At 38.2% G+C, this 18,018-nt stretch overlaps 2 protein-coding genes across 3 annotated transcripts; both read left to right on the forward strand.

Moving 5' to 3' along the window:
• The first annotated feature begins 1,309 nt into the window (after positions 1-1,309).
• tp53i13 (tumor protein p53 inducible protein 13) lies at positions 1,310-10,682 on the forward strand. Of its 2 annotated transcripts, none has more exons than XM_058413752.1 (9): positions 1,310-1,783; positions 1,901-1,975; positions 4,131-4,163; positions 4,679-4,737; positions 5,163-5,241; positions 6,777-6,905; positions 7,470-7,655; positions 7,772-8,450; positions 9,233-10,682. In XM_058413752.1, the coding sequence occupies exons 1-9, from the start codon at positions 1,688-1,690 to the stop codon at positions 9,340-9,342; spliced, it is 1,446 nt and encodes a 481-aa protein (XP_058269735.1). In that variant the 5' UTR covers positions 1,310-1,687; the 3' UTR covers positions 9,343-10,682. The 2 variants fall into 2 exon arrangements, with proteins under 2 accessions (XP_058269735.1, XP_058269734.1); XM_058413751.1 differs by having other exon boundaries at positions 1,311-1,783; positions 4,128-4,163; positions 9,233-10,675.
• An 866-nt stretch (positions 10,683-11,548) lies between these two features.
• Positions 11,549-18,011, forward strand: mmp20b (matrix metallopeptidase 20b (enamelysin)). The gene is made up of 10 exons (XM_058413757.1): positions 11,549-12,779; positions 12,970-13,208; positions 14,494-14,642; positions 14,837-14,962; positions 15,514-15,672; positions 15,784-15,931; positions 16,464-16,594; positions 16,679-16,832; positions 16,905-17,008; positions 17,169-18,011. Exons 1-10 carry the CDS (start codon positions 12,639-12,641, stop codon positions 17,267-17,269), a joined length of 1,452 nt encoding a protein of 483 aa, XP_058269740.1. The 5' UTR covers positions 11,549-12,638; the 3' UTR covers positions 17,270-18,011.
• Positions 18,012-18,018: the final 7 nt, after the last annotated feature.

Consider the following 18,018-nt stretch of genomic DNA (forward strand, 5'->3'; position numbering starts at 1 on the left):
TGTCAAAAGTGGTCCAAGGAAGAAACAGTGATGAACTGGCGACAGGGTCTGGTCAAGGTTCATTGATGCACGCGGGGAGTGAAGGCTGGCCCGTGTGATCCGATCTAACAGATGAGCTACTGTTGCTCAAACTGCTGAAGAAGTTAATGCTGGTTCTGATAGAAAGGTGTCAGAATACACAGTGCATCACAGTTTGTTGTGTATGGAGCTGCATAACTGCAGACCAGTCAGGGTGTCCATGCTGATCCCCGTGCACCGCTGAAAATGGCAACAATGGGCACATGAGCATCAGAACTGGACCAGATACCACCGCACACCTTCAGGGATCTAGTGGAGTCCATATGTCAAAAGGGGGACCAACAATATATTAGGCAGGTGGCCATAATGTTATGCCTGAATCAATGCCACCAGAAAGAATTAGACACAATTAATTTTAGAGGTGTTAATGTCACCTATGTGGCATGTCCTTGAACTGGGACTGGGGAAGAAACCCTTGAAGAACTGGAAGAACTGGGAGACTCTACACACAGGTTGGAGGCAGAAAATAAACCCCAACCCCGGAGGTGAGAGGTAAACGTGCTAAACGTGTAAATTGCTCATTTAGAAATGTTAAGTAGGCCATTGTGAGTTAACTATTGTGTATTTGTTAACTGGTATGCTTAAAAAAAATCCCAACCCATTTATAAGCAAAATGCAGCTATCATCAGATAAAAAAAACAACAACAAACATTTATTTAATTGTTCCTTATGATGGCTTAAAATATTTTTGTAAGTTTTATTAAATCCAGTGTTTTAAAAAAATGCCTACATTTTATTTTTACTACAGAAACTGCTAGCCTGGTGTTTTTTAAGCATGTATAAAAGCCTCTTTTGTTATGTTACTGATCCTGAAAGTTTCGCTTCCTATTTAGTTTAGCCAACAGAGAAAACCGTGCACGTGCCGAAATCTCACCCCATCCCTACTCCCTACTCACTACAATCAGAAATAAAGTGCATTATAGGTGTTGAGCATTGTTTAGTCCACGTTATTAATCCACTAACCTACTGAAATACATTGTGGGATTTCAGTTTCGCACAGAATATTCAGCGTTATGAACAATAACCTGGAAAATAAAATCCCTAACAAGTCAACTATACAGAGTGGTTTTGGACAAATCCCTGGATTGGAGGACGTCGACTATGACCCATTTGGGCCACCGTAGTGAAAATGTACTCGTGGTTTTAGGACGATATGTAAGACATATTTGTTTTGTAGTTTGCGCGTGCGATGGTTTGAAGATCAGTCAGGGGGAGGCGGTCATTTTATTTACTAGTGACGTCACAGTCGTCGCCAACCTGTGTGTCGGACATATTGCAGTTTTCAGGACTTAGTTATGAGAGAAACAGATGATGAGTGGACACAAGAGCTGCACTTTTAACTTCTTTATAAGTCAGGTGATTTGTTTAGGGTGGAATTAATGCACACTTTTATAGAGTTTATTGGTGAAAATTGAAGTGAAAGAGGGATTTGAGAGAGAGAGCTCCATCTCTCCGCTGCAGTGTTTCGGAGCACGGAATGGATTTCCACTTGTGTTTACACGGAAACCTGCGCAGTGAACAAAGAGGACAGAGAGAGAAAGCAGCGCTGAGAGCAGAGAGGACTTGTTTCTAAAACATCTGTGTGTGTGTGATCCTGGAGACTTACACTATGAGGCTCAGAGCTGAGGGGTTGATGTGGGGACTGGGGTTACTCTGTATGAGTACATGCCTCTCAGGACTCAGTCCTCACTGCGACACCGGCAAGGTAACCATAACAAGTCAAAATATTCTCCATTTAAAGCGTTGAAGTGAACATAAGTCTTTATTTAGTCTCTTAAATTGAGTTATGGAGTTAAAGCTTATTCTCAAATGTCACACAAAGGCAAAGCTCGAGATAGACCTCCCTCATCCAGATGAGTTTCTGTGCCCGAAGCTGAGTCCAGTAAGTCCAGTCCCGGTGAGTCACACTGCTTTCTGTGGTCATTCATCTATATAGCTGCTGTACACTGAAACTAAATATCATTTCTCCTGAAGCATTACGCAACACTACGAAGTGTGCAGTTCACAACAGTGCTGGAAAGTAAATAAACAGAACATGGGATATAGATAGATAGATAGATAGATAGATAGATAGATAGATAGATAGATAGATAGACTATATTGGCAAAAGTTTTGAGACACCCCTTCAAATCATTGAATTCAGGTGTTGTTTTTCAGGAGTTGTGCTCGGCCCCTTAGTTCCAGTGAAAGGAACTCTTAATGCTTCAGCAAACCGAGACAATTTTGGACAATTTCATGCTCCAAACTTTGTGGGAACATTAAGAGTTCCTTTCACTGAAACTAAGGGGCCAAGTCCAACCCCTGAATTCAACAGTTTGGAGGGGTGTCCCAAAGCAAGAAAGATAGATAGATGGATAGATAGATACAACTTTATTATTGCAAAGTACAGGTACATAGCAACGAAATGGCATTTAGCATCTAACAGAAGTGCAGATAAATATGTAAACTGTAGACTATTGTATATATAAACAATAAGTATAGCAGCAAAATTGGTAGCAGAATTGAATTCTATAATAAAAAGTGTCTGATGGAGCTTAGTACGGTGCATTAGGATTAAGTCATAATGGGTTAGGTGTTTGACTAGTCTAGGTAAGCCATTAGGAGGCAGAGGAGTGTTGATTAATCTGTCACGGAGTCTGCTGGTGGTGGCTCGGATGCTCCTGTACCTTCTGTCAGATTAAAAGAGAGTGAAGAGTCCATTAGGACTCTGAATGCTGAACACTGTTGCTGTATGAACATCTTCATAACATCGTCACCTCAGTAACTTATCATAACCACACTGACGGATTCATCGCTACACCTCAGGTTATGGTTTCAGTTTGAAGTGTTCAGTCTATTTTGAAATCTGTCACAGTTTTATGGAATCACAGGCTGGTGTTGAAAATTAAAGGAAAAGTTTAAGAGGAAATATTTGTATGGAATTCACATTGCATGTCCTTGTAGTACAAGACTACATAACACAAATAAACAGAAGCAAAAAAACAAAAAACAAAAAAAAACAATTTTTTTTTTCTTTAGAACGTCTTTTTCTGTAAAATCTCATACATTAGGTCTCATTTATCTCTTACTAAAGTTTTGTGGAAATGTTTGAATAAGCCAAATGAAACTAAAAGGGTTTTATTCTGGAAAAGCTGTTACAGAAAAGCTGATTTTGAAGTGTGAAGCGTGACACAGCTCATTTGCATGTAGTGACACCAAAACAAAAATAGTTCATATCCATACAGCTTCAAGCGCACAACCAGAAGACAGAAATATGACGGTACATATACTTAACAATGTATAACATTAATATTAATTATTGAGTGCTAAATCTGTGCAGACTGACTGGTTAATTCTACGTTTATACAGCACCAATTCTTTTGTCATAATTGAACAATTAATAAAATCTCATTATCCATGCTCACCCTGAGATTATAGGTTTCCTTTTGAGTCTTGTTCCTCTTAAGGTTATTTCTTTGTGTTGTTTCAGGGAGTTTTTTTCCTTACCACTGACTTGCTCATTTGGCATCCAAATTAGAATTATTATTAAAATAAAATTTGATTCAAATTTCTGAGCTCTGAATATGGACCAAAAACTAATCAATACTGACTCTTTATTTGTATTAATAGCTGGGTCTCTATACAGGGTCGAATAACACTATTTGAAACCAATGTAGACACTTACGTAATCTGTAGACTACCCTAGGCAGATAGGTCGAAATACAATATGGAAAAATATTATGGCATTGCCACAAGATCAGTACTTGTGGGTGTTGGAAGGCAGCTGTATGTTGTACATCTCTAACATCTGTGTCAGTCAAGTCCATAACACCTGATCCATGTCATAAAATACACCATTGAATCATATTGTCAAAAAAGTCAATCTGATCTGCTACCAATTCATCACTCAATTCCATGTACAGGAAAAAGTCTTGTGAAACTGAAAGTTATGTACCAATCTAGTCCATGTAGAGAATCTCAGTACACAAGTGTGAACATGTCTAGCTTCATGAACCTTGTCCTCTATTAGGAATTTGACCTAATTTGTTATCTTCCCTCTTGTGTTGCAGCAGCTCCTTGATGTTTCCACCAAATATTCTCCACAGGTAAAACATTCACCACTCAGTGTTTAATTAACTTCCTTTCCATATGAGTGTTTTTCCACTCACACCCTGAGATATAGTAGTACATCAAATGTTGACTTTACAATCAAGCTCACTCACTTTCTTGATCCTAGGCGATATGTTTGATCTAATAATTTTTTTGGGGAAAAAAGCAAAAACATCCACGTCAGACAGAGGCCTGTTAAACATGTCATGGATCCCAGCTTGAAATGGCCAACACACTCACCTGTGGCTACTTTTTTCTAGATATGGACAAAAACACTTACCATTGTATGCATGTGAGCCATAAAGGTGCTAGAAATGAGCAAATGCTCAATGAGTGAAAGCTTAAACTGTCAAAACAACCCAGACCTACAAGTTATAGTGTATAAGATATAGCAAAAAAGTTGAAAAAAGAAGTTAGATTGCTTTTAATTATGTATTCAGCTTTGCCAGAAGCATCAGTGCATGCTAAAACAAATAGATAACTGGTCCTGAATCCTGTTTTATCTTTTCAGCCCGCTGAACATGTCTGCATGGATTTACCCATAACTTATAATCACACAATCCCCAACAGGTAGGTCTGTCCACACACTGGGCTGCTGCGTTCTCAGGGTTTTGGGGTTCATCATTTATTAAAAGTATTTTGCATAACCCTCTTTCTAACAGGGAGACCAGGACAAAATGCACATCTGTTGAAGTAGCTTGTAAAAGTTGAAGTTTACTTGGTTATTCTTATTGAAGACAAACTTTTGTGTAAATTTTGTATGGGTTTTTTTTTAAATAATATTTTAACCTGATTTCTCCGTACAAAAACGCCATAAGAGATGGCATTAATTACATACACACTGCTGAGGAGACACTGTGATGGCTTTAAAAACAGGTTCTAATTTTTAGAGTTGTAGAATTAAATAAATTTGACAAAATAAACAAAAAAATTCTCTCTGTAGCGAGGTCGTGTGTGTGGAGTATTTCATGTTGTGTGTGTTGGTTTGTCTCCAGTGGAGCTCACAGGCCTGTAGGAGCACAGAGTGGAGAGTATCTGTACTGCCCTCCTCAGCGCTGGATAAACAACCTGAAGGTAAACTCCAGTTAAAAGAATCTCACCTGATCCAGCACACAACTGGTTATTCCACACTAGCTCTTGAGTGTGGAACAAGCCCTTTTAAGGACAGTAACAAGACTTTCTCCGAAGTAGGGCTGTCATTTTAAAGGAAGATTATCCAGAGGCTCTGAGGAATAGAGGGGGATGTTAATGAGGGTGTTTGTCACCTTGTTGGCTGCAGTTGAGGCAAGGGTGTTGCTGGTGGGTAGATGGGGGTTTCTGATCACTGGGTTGGTGTCAACAGTTGAAGACTAAGGGAGAGGTGTCAGGTCTGATGAATAACAAGTTAAACTTGTTTGGCCTTTTCTTGACTTCTCCCCGGCCTGGTATGATAATGTCTTCCCCATTCCTACCAGAAATGTCACCCCTTTCTCTCCCAGTTACCGTTCTGGTTACAAAGGCCCTGTTTTCCAATCAAGGAGTATCTTATTCTTGTCAGGTGTAGATGGATAGATGGATGGATGGACGGGCGGGCGGGCCGGTTGGGTGGGTGGGTGTCTGGAGGGAGGGAGGGAGGGAGTAAGATGGAGGTTTCTGGAATTTCACAGGGGAGGAAGGGCAGTGAAGCTGTGAGTGTCCTTTAACATAGACATGGTGTTCCTCATGTTACATTGTGTTACATATTGTGTGAACTTTGACATAGTGGAGGAAGGAAGAGTATACCCAAACCCCAGCCTATATTAAACAAACCATGGATCAGTAAACAGGAGGGAAAAAAACACATGATCACCAACAAACAGCCAATCAGGATAAGAAGGCATTTCAACATGCTTATCCATTATATTGGCTTCTCTCACCCTCTGAACCTGCCTGATTTGTCCTGATGCTCCACTTCTGCTTGGAGGTTTTTTTTTTTTTTTTTTGCACTTGTACTCATCCTGCTCTCGATGGTCCCACATGGATACTGTAAAGAACTGCACTTCCCAAGGACCGTTTGAGCCTTGCCTCTTTGGATAATCTCTCCTGGGTACTGTGTCAGTGTTCTCATTAACACACAGACATTTTGGCCTGGAATGTATTTTAAGGCCTGTGGATTTGAATGAAGAATTAAACAGGCGGGGGGGATTGCAATTTGCTTGAATTTTGCGTTTCAAAACATCCACAAAATTGCTGTAACTTTAAAAGAAAAAACTTGTTTTATGCAAAAGAAAAAAAAAATTATGATGATTTTCAGGTTATGTGTGCTCATGTATTTTATCAGGGGTTTTGCTCCCACCATCTCAGTCTTTATATCTGATGAAAGAGAAGTTTATGTTTAGTCGACTTTGTAAAGTCTCCTGTATCAGTGTATGTGACAAAAAATACTATGGAATGATTCTGACTGTTTTTAGGACTTCAGTGTTAGATTTGGACTGATTTTAGTTTCCTGATTTGTTTTCAATATTATTTCTAATACATTATATTGTAAGCAACAGAAATGATGTTTGTGCATAATAGAAATAAAAATGTGACAAATGCATATATGTGGCAAGAACTGGTGTGAAATTGTAATTACCTCCTCTTTTCCACAGGATGGCGCCACAGCACTCCTGTTTCACCCCTGTGCTTCGGAGGATGCTCGCAGGAGTCTGGCTGCGGTGGCTCACTCCTGTCTGCCTCACTTTATCCTCACAGCTCATCCTCAACTCAACCAGCACAGAGTGAGTCAATGCTTCACACCACCACCACCCATTTAATACAGCTTAAAGACCGCTTCAGGAATGAGGACACAAATAAATGTGCATATATGCAGTGAGGTTTGACTGTGATTAGTGCTAATCAGCACAGCAGTAGGGCAAAAACGACATGTTAAGTGACTTGAAAACAGTGCACATTGTATGTCATTGTTGACAGTGCACATTGTATGTCATTAATCAGTATTAAGAGTCTACAAAGACTATAAAATAACTTTTTTAAACATTATTAACTTTGAAACAAAGGTATATTTTACGGTGAGGAATAAAGGTACTGACTGAAGCATAACATAACATATAACATATAACTTACTGACATGTAATGCATGAAGCAGAATACTTAAAATACAAAAGCAAACGTCTTTAGGATTTAAATTCAGTTAAAATGAAGGAGAAGCCAAATCGAATGGAGAGGAGTTTTTGTATAACAGTGTGTGTATAATTCCTGTTTACTCTCATATTATCCACCGTTACGCATGTGAGGACTATAATTACAAGGCTGTTTACAGTTGATTTCTTATTTCCTCTAAGCCGTTTGCATTGGTCTCCTGGGGTCACACGCTAGAGATGTCCCACGTCACCACAGCAGGAGTGTGTGAGTGGTTACTCACATTTTCCTCCAACTTTAACCAAACAACAGCAAGCCAAAGCCAAAATTACAACCTGTATTTAACAAAAGCTGCCCCTGTGGACCGTGTGCTGGATACTTCTGTGAAGGTCAGTGATCACAAGCTGCTCCAAACACGGTTAAGGAAAGGCACAGATTATATATAGATGTACAATATATGCAAGTATTACAATGTATTGTTAATATTTGTCTATTATTTTGCCAGTCTCTGAAAGCGTGCTGTGTGGAGGCTCTGTCTGCGTACGAGGCTACTTCGAGAGCGAGAAAGAGCCGATCTGTACTGCAGCCCGCAAAAGGAAAAATGGAGATAGAAAAAGTGAAACACTCTGAAAATCCTTCAGCTATCAGCTCGAAGCCTGACACACTAAATCTAACACACACACAGCCATTGAACAATAGTGAGAGTAAAGATTCAATATCTACAGGCCCTCATGGCCATGTCAGAGCCGATCTCCACACTGAGGAACGTGCTGGTGGTGTTGTGGAAACGAACGCAAAGACGTCATCCACACAGACGGGTGATGTAACGGTTAAGCTGCATGATTCTCAGCTTGATGTGAAGTCTCCGAAGAAGAGCATCACCGTGGCTGCGGGGAAGCAGCGCATTAAGACTGATGTAGTTGAGCTGAGTGGAGGACGAGGCTGTGCAGATCCGAGGCACTGCGGACCTCCCGATGTGGCCACTGCAGTGATTGGAGGACCGCTGAGAGGACGCAAGATGATCGTCCAGCGCACCAATGAGGCGGTGTGGGCGGCGGCAGCGCTGGGCTTCCTCCTGGTGCTGCTCACGCTTTCAGTGCTCCATACACGACTGTACCGGAACTGCCGTGCACCATCCAGTCTGTACTGGCGCGAGAGCCAGCAGGACTATGAGAGTGTGGCAGGTATGGCTTTAGAAATCAAATTCACCTGTACATTTAGGACTGATATATTTAGCCTTTTAGGGATTTGGAAACATTATATTTTATACCTTCTTATAGCCTTCATAGCATAATGATAAGTATTAATTTTTTTTTTACTAGATCTTCATTAAAGATTAGAGAACCTCTTCTTCCTCTTTGTCTTCTTCTTCTTCTTCTTCTTCTTCTTTTTATTATTATTATTATTATTATTATTATTATTATTATTATTATTAAAGTTCACCTATTATTAAAAAGATGCTTGATGGGGAAATGCATGTATTTGCTTTTAGTACTTTTGAATTCATAAACCTTCATCCTGTGAGAAACCAAGAGGATTGTGGGATTGTGGTCTCTTACTTCCATTGAAAATGGAGGATCTTTTTATTTTTTTAAATGTTACTTGAAAATCTGGTAAAATTCAGCTTTATATCTCCTGCTCAGATTGTTAGCATCTCTGCTCATGTGTGAGCCAAATAAAAAAAATGTGCTGAATATTTTATAGAAGTGTGTATATACTCAAAGCCTCTATGCATGCTCTATTAATAAAAAATAAACTTGCAAGATAAAATGAGATGGTTACTTTGCCACCTTCAACGGTGTACACAGAATGAAATGCTTTCTCATTTCTCTCAGTCCTAATGCATTTAGCTAGTCTTGCTTTTCGTTTGAAGATTAAGATCATAAATGAAATGTAAGCTTTGGCAGCTTTAAATAAAATGCTCTCCAATAAGGTAAAGCTGTAACCGGTGGTTTTTGTGTTGCAGACATCATTCGCAGGAGGCTGAGGATGGTGGGCAGGAGGAAGAGGAGAGCGAGCCAGAGCAGGCGGCAGGAGTGTCCTTTACTCTCCGACTCCAGCTCTGATGATGACTGACTCGCTGCATGGGCGTGTTAGTGAGGAGTATGGTCTCTCTTCATTGACTAAAACGGAGTCTGTATTTTATAGCACTGCAGTTCCTTGTGGAGCACCAAGTTAATCACATGACCTCAAGCAGGGGTTTTCTTTCCAAGTCTATAAACATGTATTCTGTTACTTTATTTAGTTGTGTTTTTAAAGGTACCATGTCTCAACAATGCATTCACCCCTAAAGATTATTTTTCTTGGTGCTGTATTGCAACATCAGAATTTTCTTTTGTTCTCCTGCTGACGTGACTCTCTAAAGACACAGCATAATTCATTTGAAGTAAAAGTAAACTGCTTAATTTGCATTAGTAATAAGTATTCACCCCCCTCGTTGTGAATTTCTAGCAATGACAGATTTCACAGATTTCTCTAAGAATATTGTACACATTTATTTAGCCAGTTTCCTCCATTCCTCAATGCAGATTTTCTCCAAGTCTCTCATATTAGATGGAGAATGTTGGTGGATAGCAGTTAACAGGGCACGCAACAGATTTTCTGTTGAATTGAATTCAACTCCAAAACATAAACCATGTCCTGTTGGAATTTATATTAACCCTGAGTCCAGATGTCATGAAGCAGGACAAATCTGATCAGCCATTATAGCTGTGAGACCTGCCAAAGTCAGATATATTTGTTGTGCATGCTGTTTTTAGGCTTTGTATTTATTTGTTTGTTTAAATAATTTTGAGCATATCTAAATACTTAGAGAGTCCCATGAAATTTATGTATCTAATATACGAAAATTCAATGTTGCAATATAGCAGGGGGTGATGGATATGTATATTGAGAGACATGAAAAATATTTGCACAGTATAATGTAAAAGAATGAAGGAGAAAGCAAATGTATTACTGCTTCCATGCAGATCCCATATATAGTATGAAAAATGAACCAGTGCAGTATGCTTTTAAAGTGTTTTTTTTATGTTTATGTTGCATTTAAAGGGTTTCTAGTTTCTGTAATAATCAAAGAATTACCTTTTTTTAATACGAGTCTTCTGTTTACATTGTCGAAGAAATTGGTTCTTTCTTCAACAGGAAGAGAACTGATCAGCTCAGCTCAGTTCCCTTCCTTAAAAGTCTATTTGAGGCATGTGTAGAGTAGATTCAGAGCTGTAGTCCAGGGACAGGCCAGGCTTATCAGTGTTTACAAATACAAGTTATCTTGAAGGCATCAAGAAAAAAATAATTCTAGTAAAATATTTTGGAGAAATTCTGTTCTAAATTGCTCTGATTTTCCACAAACTGTGATGTTTTCGATTGTTTCCTGTTTCCTATGGAGTATAAATGTAAAGTCATGGATATCGAAATAAATATGCAATGACCAATATCATTAATCGCAATCTGTACAATAATAAAAGAAGTTTTTCTTTGAAATCTTTCTTGAAAATGTAACTAAAGAGAATGGATGAGCGACAGAATCTTTTAGCCCATAACTTTCGCCAGGAGGTTTAGACTTGGCTGTAAATGGATCCTTAAGGGATATTACTCAAAACAGACATTAAAAAACAATTTCAGCCCAGAAATTTGTGTTGGGCAATGTTCGTCTCATTCTCTGGAGCCCTTCTGAAAGACTGTGTTCTGGCTTGAAAAGGGAAGTCACGTACATCAACCTAATGAGAATATATACAGGAACTGAGCCTTACGTGTCCGTGGAGGAGGATGCGAGATCCTTCTACAGCTTTGTTATTCATTACAGGAGGTGCTTCGCGTTGTTCTTTTCCACAAGAAGCTTCACCTCTTAATTGTATGGATGCCGATGCTCTTTCAGGTTTACGGTGTACATTAAAGAGATCCAGATGTCCGACACTCTGCAGAAATGTGGCTGATTCTGCTGGTGATTATGTGTATTATGGTAATCTCACACTAGTTTCTGGGTGGTGAAAGCTGAGCAATAGACATTTTATCCTTGAGGAATGGCGGATGGACCAATACATCTTACAAAAGATTGTACAACATGCAACTTCTATGAAAAATACAGCTATTTAATATCTGAAAGGGATTTAGAAATATGTAATAATGGCCTTTTGCAATCTGAGCATGATGTACAACACCGTTGTTGTTATTATTATTATTATTACTATTAGAAGTGATAAAGATCCACCTTCCAGCCTTTCAAAACAAACAATCCTCTGAATCTCAGCGGTAATCTGTATGTTCTTGGGCAAGTGTGAGTGTATGTGTTCTGGATGCTGTTTGTGATTCTCACAGCATTGTGCAACAGAAGCAAAATAATAAATACAGTGCAATATGTGGCTCATTTGCCTTAGGCTTCACATTGTGAAACTGTTGTAGCAAATAAGAGAGGGACGGAAACAATATGACAAACTATGAGGATTGCACTCCATCAACAGCTGTTACATTATATTATCTAGTCACGCTACTTAATGACTTGCGTTCTCAGCTGCAGGACAGATGATATACGGCTAGGTATTGTTTTGCTCAGAGCAACTCTCCATCCATGTTAAAATATTTAACAAAGTTTGAATCAGCTAAATGGTATGTTCATGGCGCATCTATGTAAGCCTGTAATGTCTGCCACCCCTACATTTACATTCCCAATGTGCCACTTTCACACCATTTTACAGTCTGAATAACAGCCCATAATTCCAGTAGGGTTTTTATGTTAAATTCTTTCATACACGATATCCACTTTCTATAGATGTAGCCATACCAAGGAATAATAAGAGCTGAAATGGTTTGAGGCTTTTTCCCCCCAGATCTGAGAGCGAGCCTGAGGCTGGCAGAACCTGAATGTGAAATAAAATATTAGTACAGCAGCATCCTGTTAGATTTACATCTATGTGGAAAATGATTTGCTCTCTGGATATTTTCTTTCTAGCAGAAGTTTTTCGGCTTTCTCTGTTTGATTTATACGATGTGGACAGTCTATAGACTAAGGTTCTACAGCAAATGTAAAATGTTAAATGTTTATTAAAAGCTACATTTATTTATCATTCAGAAATAAATATAGAATTTGAAAAGGGATGAAATAATTGCAGCCTTGGTTTAATAACAGATTAATTAATGAATGAATAACTCAGCCCTGATTTGTTTGTTTGTTTGTTTTATCTATACATTTCTACAGATGTCTTATTTTCCGTGTCTTGTGTCCTTACTGAACTCCTCCCAGTGTGTGAGGTTTTTCAGCCTCGGCACTGATTGAGTCATAGGTACATGTTAAAAAGTCTTTCCAGCTACCTTGATCTTCCAGTCCAGCTCTTCTCCAGCTGGCCGCTTCCAACACCTCTGTGGTTCAGAGCTGGGCGATGGGGCTCTTTCTTGGTTTAGCTTGTGTCTTTGCGCTTTTTGCTCCTCCGTGTCTTGGTGCTCCTCTGCTGCAGGTTACGCAAGGAGATGTCACATTACATCTGGGTGACAAACTCCAGGATGATGTGGTACTAGCAACAGTAAGTTTTTTGATCATTCATAATTAAATGATTTCCAGAATAATATAAAATCACTTCTGATCGTCAATGAATTGTTGTGAATTTTACTCTTTGTCGTTGAAATTGTTTTCTTGTCTCTTCCTTAACTTCCTATGCTTCTTTTATTAATGCTTAATGGAGAAGTTACTGATTTCTTCTTCCTCTCTCTCAGAAATACATCGAGCGCTTTTACAGTTTTCAGAAAGGTCCACCTGGTCATAAGAAGAGAAGTCATCCTTCTTTTTCTTCTAAACTGATAGACATGCAGAGCTTTTTCGGACTTAATCAGACGGGCAGCCTGGACACTGAGACACTGGCTCTAATGAAGATGCCTAGGTGTGGTGTTCCTGATATTGAGGAATATGTTTACAACCGAGGCAACAGATGGAAGAAAAATGTGATATCTTACAGGTAATAAAGTTCTAATTATTCAGAGCATTCAAAGTGTTCAGAACTGGTGATTCGGTATACATTTTATGGCAAAATTGTACATATCCTTAAGCTAAAAGCATTCAAACTCAATTTTTCATGTTACTGAACATCTCCTGTGTTAGGTCAATTAGGTTATCTACTTTATTTCCACAATAATAGATGGGGTGGACTTCTTTCTACAACACTGAATTTTTTTTGCCCATTCCTCCTGACAGAACTACTATTATTCAGTCAGGGTCTTGGAAATACCTTCATTTTGTTGCCTTTAACCCATTTTGCTACAAACATTTAGGATTATTATCCTGTTGGAAGACCTTTCTGATGCCTTGATGTGGTGCTTTAGTATTTCAGTAATCCTCCTTCCTTATGATGTCATCTGTTTTCTGAAGTGCCCCAGTCCTTTTCCCAGCAAAACACCCACACAACATGATGCTGCCACCTCCATGCTCCACTGATTGTATTCTTCACATTAAAACCTCTCTCTTTTTCCTTCATATATAGCACTGATTATTAAACAAACTGTAGACTAGATCTTCTAGGTCTAGGTCTTCAATCCGCAAACTTTTGTTTGCCATTTTCTAATGTCATTCATGGACTAGGGGCTTCTTCCTTGCGTGATAACTTACATTTCATGCTTGGTAATGTAGGACTCTCATAATGGTGGATCTACACAATTTGGTACCTGATATCTCTTCTTCACCATTTCCTTTGTTGTTGTATTAGGGTTTGGCTGAAATTTTTGAACCAGTTTATTCATCCCTGTGAGTTTATGTGTGCCTCAGTCCTGAATGACTACTGTCTCTGTGATCACAGTTTATATTTGAATACAGTTGTTTATTCAGAACAGCATGGCGGTACCTGCAGTTAGAAATTGCTCCTAAGGAGGAGCTGGACTTGTGAATATCCTGGCTGAGTTATTTAGTATTTCTCATAGTATTAAAGGCAAAAAAAATTAAATATAGCCACAGATACACTCCCAGAGAAATCCTAATTATGACAGTTGGCTAATCAGATCGAAAAGTCATTGGATAATTTTCTGGAATCTTTCAGACTGTTTAAAGACTGTATAAATGTCTGACCCAATATAATTCTCTAACTAATACATTTGAAGTTACCTCTGACAAAACAAAGTAGATGTCTGATTTTTTTAAAAAAAGAAAATTGAGATTGAATATCTTTAGCCTAGGTGTTTGTAAATGTTACCTCACTGTATATGGTTCTCTCTTTGTCTTAGATTAAACTGACATTTTTCTTCATATTTCAGCATTGGGAGATACACCAATGATCTACCTGTGAGTACAGTAGATTCTTTGATTGGAGCAGCTCTGGATGTGTGGGCAAATGTCAGCCCTTTACGATTCATCAGATCTTCCTCTCGGCAAGCTGACATTATGGTGGAGTTTGGCTCCAAATGTAAGGACCCATGGGCTGATTTCAGCCTTCCAATAAAGAACAAGAAGTATACATAGAATGATTTTAATTAGGATGGGCATGAATGCTCATCAGCCCTTAGATGATAATGAGACTGACCATTGTAAATTATGAGTTCCTGTTACATATGTCCAGTCACGAATATTCTTTTGTGTGTGTGTGTGTGTGTGTCCAAGACCATGGAGACTACTATCCATTTGATGGACCTAAAGGCACACTGGCTCATGCTTTTGACCCTGGAGAAGGCATCGGAGGAGATGTTCACTTTGATGACGATGAACAATGGACAGTAGATTCTCAAGGTATGTCTTCAGCTTGCCAGATAATATGCACACTACACCAAAGACTAAACTAGTGGCACAATTAAAAAATATATATGTGTCATTTCTAAACTACTACACTCCCCTCTCCTAATGAAAGCACCAGGAATATTAACACCAAGTGACAAGATAGTTCCTGTTCATTTTTAGCTATGCTAGTGTGCAAATCAGCGCAAGTTCTTGTTTTGGACATTTCACCTATTGTTCCAAATAATCCCTCATGTTTCCCATCAGATTAAGGTTTAAGACAAAAGCAGACCAGTCGTACAGAGATTTGGTCCTAAGCACCCTACACTTGTTGCTGCTAATGTTGTGATTGGACTTGGACACAAAAGGCAGCCTCAAATGCCCAACAGTTCAGTTTCATGCTAAGTTACCTATAATAAAAAGAATACATTTACGCAGGTGTGTGTATTGACATTGTAAGAGATTCATACCTCATAGTAAGATGAGAAAAAAGTATTTGTTTTGTTTTCTGGTGTATTTGACAATGGCCGGGTGGTTTCATGTAGGATTTCTGTCTTCTACTCCAGGATTTAACCTGCATTTGGTTGCAGCACATGAGTTTGGACACTCCTTGGGTTTAAAACATTCTCAAAACCCACAGTCCCTCATGTATCCCACATACAGAAACCGTCAATCACAAAACATGCTTTCCAGTGAAGATATTATCAACATCAACACACTATATGGTATAAATTCACATACTATCAGCATGCATTTTCCCTACATTTAAAGTGAATTAAACATAAAACCATAAGTAATGTTCTAATGTTTCACAGCATTTCATTTGTTTATTACAGCATCTTATTACCCAAGGCTGAATTGGAACTTTCCATCTTGGTACACTCGCTTGGTATATCCAAGGGCAGTAAAGGACAAATGCGATCCTGACCTCTCTTTTGACTCTGTTACTAATGTAGGAACATCCATTTTCTTTTTTAAAGGCCGGTGAGTCAATTCACGAATTTTAATATTTGTAGCGTAATAAAAATTGCTATGTACAGACACATGACAAATTAAAGGACAACCACTGGCCCTTTTATGTTGAGAGGGACATTTTCTGACATGTTTGAGTCCCCTTGTTTTGTTAGAACTCACTACAAAAATACTAAAAAGAGATACAGGTTTATTCCAAGTGATCATACTTTACAAAAAAACATTCTGTCTTTTTGGGTGACCTCACCCAGGATGTCCACATCCACTGATTGTAATAAGTAAACTGATTGAAATAATATGCCAGGGCCTTTAACTTTATCAGGTCCCAACCCAATTAAAACACCTAAGGGAGATTTGGACTGACAGTTAGACAGTGTTCTCTAGTACCATCTCTAGAAAACATTTCCAGGAATCTTTGCACATGAAGCTGTATGTAGTTTTCTTTGAATTTGTCATCTGCCTGTACATGTGAACCTCAGATCAGTTAATCTGTGCTCATTATTGCACCAGTTAATTTTTTAACTATCTTTCTTTTTCTATAAAGGTATTTATGGATCAAAAATAATAATAATGGCATAAAGGAGGGTCCCATTAACACTTTCATCCCAAAAATGAATTCAACCATTGATGCTGCATACTGGCTTGGAAAGAACTCCACTACCTTCCTTTTCAGTGGTACTGACCCTCACTGAAGCTGTTTAATAGAAATATGTTCCAGACACCATGCTAATATACTCTAATCCATCCCTCTACATACAGGTTCCAGCTATTGGACTGTGAAGGACTCTCGGAAAGGCTTGCGTCACAAAATCAGCAACTTTCATTTCCCAGCCTCAGTGGACCACATAGATGCTGCAGTCTACATTCCCAACACAGGCCACGTCTTATTCTTTACTCAGGACCGTTACTGGAGGTATGTTATAGTCATACAAGAGCCATACATTCTCGTATGTACATTATATTTATTCAGTTTTTATTTCCTTAGATATGATGTGAAACGAAAAGCCATGGACAAATCTAACCCACACATCATCGCAGAGGATTTCCCAGGCATTAAGCCACCCATCAGTGCAGCTTTGTATAAGCATGGTGGGTAAACAGCACAAGTCTGTTTCCTGTTTTCTGTTTCTATTTCTAGGTGATAGAAAATTCAACTATTTCCTATTTTAAATAGTTCAGCGTCTTACTGTATATCCGTAAATATTGATGCTATTCATTTTCTCTAATATATTCATGTCTACCTTTCCAGGTTTCATTCATTTCTTTGCTGGAGCAGAGGTGTACAAATATGATGTAAGAAAGAGGAAGGTTGTTGGGATTAAAAAAGCTAATTCTTGGCTTGGATGTTAACGAAGATTAAAAAGAATTCTAGCCTGTAAGACTGTAACTGGAAGAAAGTAGGCTGTATTCTTTGCTTAGAATTGTACAAAATGCAGAAAATCAAATGATATAAACTCTTGAATCTATTTGCTATATAGTGTGTTATTGTGCAGCTACCAGTTTGAAAATCGATTTCTTAGTCTCCTTTTTAGTGTTCCTATGATTCCTATAACTGTGTTTATAGGAATAAAGGACTATTTGCTATAAGCACATTCCCTTATTAGTCATTTGTCTAATAACAGCATGAATATTAGTTTTAGAGCTTGATAGTGTAGAATTTGGATACAGAGAATATCAATCAAATGTAATAACCATATAAACCACATTAAAATATCCAGGTTTAAGTGTAATGATGTTTAATGATGTAACTGATTAATAACTCTTCACAATGTAATGTATTATTTTGTCGATCAAATGGAATAATGGTATTCAGTCCGATTAAATCAAGTTTGATTTGATATATAACTGGAAACAATGTATTGTGTTGTGCAATTATTTATTTATATATTTATTTTAATTAATTTGGATTTTCCATTTATGTTTGACCAACCAACTTAACAAGCTACTGGAAACTTCACAAAAAGATGTACATTATATCGGTTTTAAAAAAATATTATTATTGGTGTGAACTGCCTTGAAAAGCACTCCTCAGTTATTTTTATAATTTTATTTCATTTCATACAGGACATTGGTCAAACTTGTTAGGCTTAAAAATGTTG

The sequence above is a fragment of the Hemibagrus wyckioides genome, linkage group LG17, assembly GCF_019097595.1.
Source record: "Hemibagrus wyckioides isolate EC202008001 linkage group LG17, SWU_Hwy_1.0, whole genome shotgun sequence".
Taxonomy (NCBI): domain Eukaryota; kingdom Metazoa; phylum Chordata; class Actinopteri; order Siluriformes; family Bagridae; genus Hemibagrus; species Hemibagrus wyckioides.

Coding starts and splice junctions, on each gene's coding strand:
- tp53i13 (XM_058413751.1), top strand. CDS start 1,688: ATGAGGCTCAGAGCTGAGGGGTTGATGTGGGGACTGGGGTTACTCTGT. Junction 5,242..6,776: donor GCTGGATAAACAACCTGAAG/GTAAACTCCAGT, acceptor TCTTTTCCACAG/GATGGCGCCACAGCACTCCT. Junction 8,451..9,232: donor GGACTATGAGAGTGTGGCAG/GTATGGCTTTAG, acceptor TTTGTGTTGCAG/ACATCATTCGCAGGAGGCTG.
- mmp20b (XM_058413757.1), top strand. CDS start 12,639: ATGGGGCTCTTTCTTGGTTTAGCTTGTGTCTTTGCGCTTTTTGCTCCT. Junction 15,673..15,783: donor CAACATCAACACACTATATG/GTATAAATTCAC, acceptor TGTTTATTACAG/CATCTTATTACCCAAGGCTG. Junction 16,833..16,904: donor ACTCAGGACCGTTACTGGAG/GTATGTTATAGT, acceptor TTATTTCCTTAG/ATATGATGTGAAACGAAAAG.